We start from the raw sequence: 2,300 nt of genomic DNA, 5'->3' as shown, positions 1-2,300 counted from the left end.
TAGAATATAATATAATAGATTAGACTAGAGTAGAATAGACTACAGTAAAATAGACTAGACTAGAGTAGACTAGACTTGAATAGAGTAGAATAGAATAGACTAGAATAGAATTGAGCTGAATCTGACCCGCTGGTCTCACTGACTCCCACTGATAGAGCAGTGATGGTGTGGTGTGGTTCCTCATGTCTGGGTGGGCGGGTCAGTCTGGATCTGCTGTGTAAAGAAGGATAATAGAGTTCAGTCTCTTACTCACTCACAGCGCAGAGCAAACACTCACTCACACTGATCAGCACATGCTTCATGAGCTCTGGACATCATGGAGACCGTGAGAGCTCAGGATCAGAGAGCTGTGGATCCAGAAGCCCAGGCGTGGTCTGCTGAAGGTCTGTCTGCTGGGCTCAGGGTTAGCACTGCTGGATCTGATGCTTCAGACGAGCCCAAACTCTCTTAAATCACACTCAGAAGCTCTGATGACCGGAGACATGCCTCCTGAAGACCTGCATGAGGAGACCAGGTCTGAGCTGGTCTGGCCTGGTCTGATCTGAGCTGGTCTGGTTTGAGCTGGTGTGGTCTGATCTGGTCTGATCTGAGCTGGTCTGGTCTGAGCTGGTCTAGTCTGAGCTGGTCTGAGGTGATCTGAGTTGAGCTGGTCTGGTCTGGTCTGGTCTGGTCTGATCTGGTCTGAGCTGGTCTGGGCTGGTCTGGTCTGAGCTGGTCTGAGGTGATCTGAGCTGGTCTGGTCTGGTATGATCTCATCTGAGCTGGTCTGGTCTGAGCTGGTCTGAGGTGATCTGAGCTGGTCTGGTCTGATCTGAGCTGGTCTGGTCTGAGCTGGTCTGAGGTGATCTGAGCTGAGCTGGTCTGATCTGGTCTGAGCTGGTCTGGTCTTGTCTGAGCTGGTCTGGTCTGGTCTGGTCTGGTCTGAGCTGGTCTGGGGTGATCTGAGCTGATCTGAGCTGGTCTGGTCTGGTCTGGTCTGAGCTGGTCTGGGGTGATCTGAGCTGATCTGAGCTGAGCTGGTCTGAGGTGATCTGAGCTGGTCTGGTCTGGTATGATCTCATCTGAGCTGGTCTGGTCTGAGCTGGTCTGAGGTGATCTGAGCTGGTCTGGTCTGGTCTGATCTGAGCTGGTCTGGTCTGAGCTGGTCTGAGGTGATCTGAGCTGAGCTGGTCTGATCTGGTCTGAGCTGGTCTGGTCTTGTCTGAGCTGGTCTGGTCTGGTCTGGTCTGAGCTGGTCTGGGGTGATCTGAGCTGATCTGAGCTGGTCTGGTCTGATCTGAGCTGAGCTGGTCTGAGGTGGTCTGGTCTGGTCTGAGCTGAGCTGGTCTGGATCCTCTGTTTCTGCATGTTTACAGCGTCTGTGATTACACAACATACATGTGGACTTAAACGCAGCTGGAATGCTTGTTTAGAGACGCAAAATGACTTGCATTGTTTTATAACTGAATAAAGTCTATTTTCATATTCAAGTGTTTATGATGTTTTATTGACTTAAAGCTTGTGTTGAAACCCAGGAGTGATTTTGAACAGCACATTTATCACAGATTTAATTTGCAAGCCAATGCGTCCTAAGACAAAGTTTATTAAATTGACATAGTGTCTGCTTTGCTGTGAAGTGAACTGCAATCATTGGAATAAATCCGGGTTTAAGGAAAAAATATATTTCAAAGCGTTTGAGTTCTCTCTGAGAAACGCAAAGCACTGAAATACTTATTTTCCTCACATCTAATTTTCCCCATATCAAGATGAGTCTTACAGTGTAAGACTGGCGCTAGCGCGACACCTAGAGGAGAAAGATGCGAGTATTTATAAATACATTTGATATTTTTTTGTTTCGTTATTTTTATCATCAGCATAATTACATATAGTAATTTATACATGATATTTATATTATAATTATTATTTATAACAATAATTTATATCATAGTATTATTATAATTGTATTCAATGATAGACAACGACTCTTATTTTGAAGTTCGTTTCATTAAATCAGCTTTTATTTTGAAGTGTGTTCGGCGCTGGAAGCGGAAGTGCTGCACACGCGCGTGTCTTTTTCATTCATTGCGGGAGTTTGCATGTGTTGTTAAGTGTGATATTGATATTGATAATAACTCGAGGTCATAATGATTAAGGATAACTGCTGGAATATCCCTGTAAACGCCCCGGCGTGTATGGAGAGACACCTGGACGCGGTGGATTACAGGAAAGGTCAGAGTAAAACTATCATCTCTTCTATATCATCTCTGAAATAAACTCACGTGCATCAGATGCATTAAATATAGGAATTATAATATATATGT

The 2,300-nt window shown here is 45.0% G+C and overlaps 1 protein-coding gene across 1 annotated transcript in view; it reads left to right on the top strand.

Moving 5' to 3' along the window:
• Positions 1-2,012: 2,012 nt before the first annotated feature.
• Positions 2,013-2,300, top strand: part of wdr77 (WD repeat domain 77) — a 9,194-nt gene continuing 8,906 nt past the window's right edge. The window contains exon 1 of the mRNA XM_079890288.1: positions 2,013-2,208. Coding sequence (XP_079746414.1) covers positions 2,124-2,208 — 85 coding nt within the window. The 5' untranslated portion in view covers positions 2,013-2,123. The remainder of the gene's footprint in view (positions 2,209-2,300) is intronic.

Source organism: Squalius cephalus, assembly GCF_949319135.1.
Source record: "Squalius cephalus genome assembly, chromosome: 13".
NCBI classification, from domain to species: domain Eukaryota; kingdom Metazoa; phylum Chordata; class Actinopteri; order Cypriniformes; family Leuciscidae; genus Squalius; species Squalius cephalus.
Note: the sequence above shows the minus strand (reverse complement) of the source record. Positions and strands in the feature narration are given on the sequence as shown.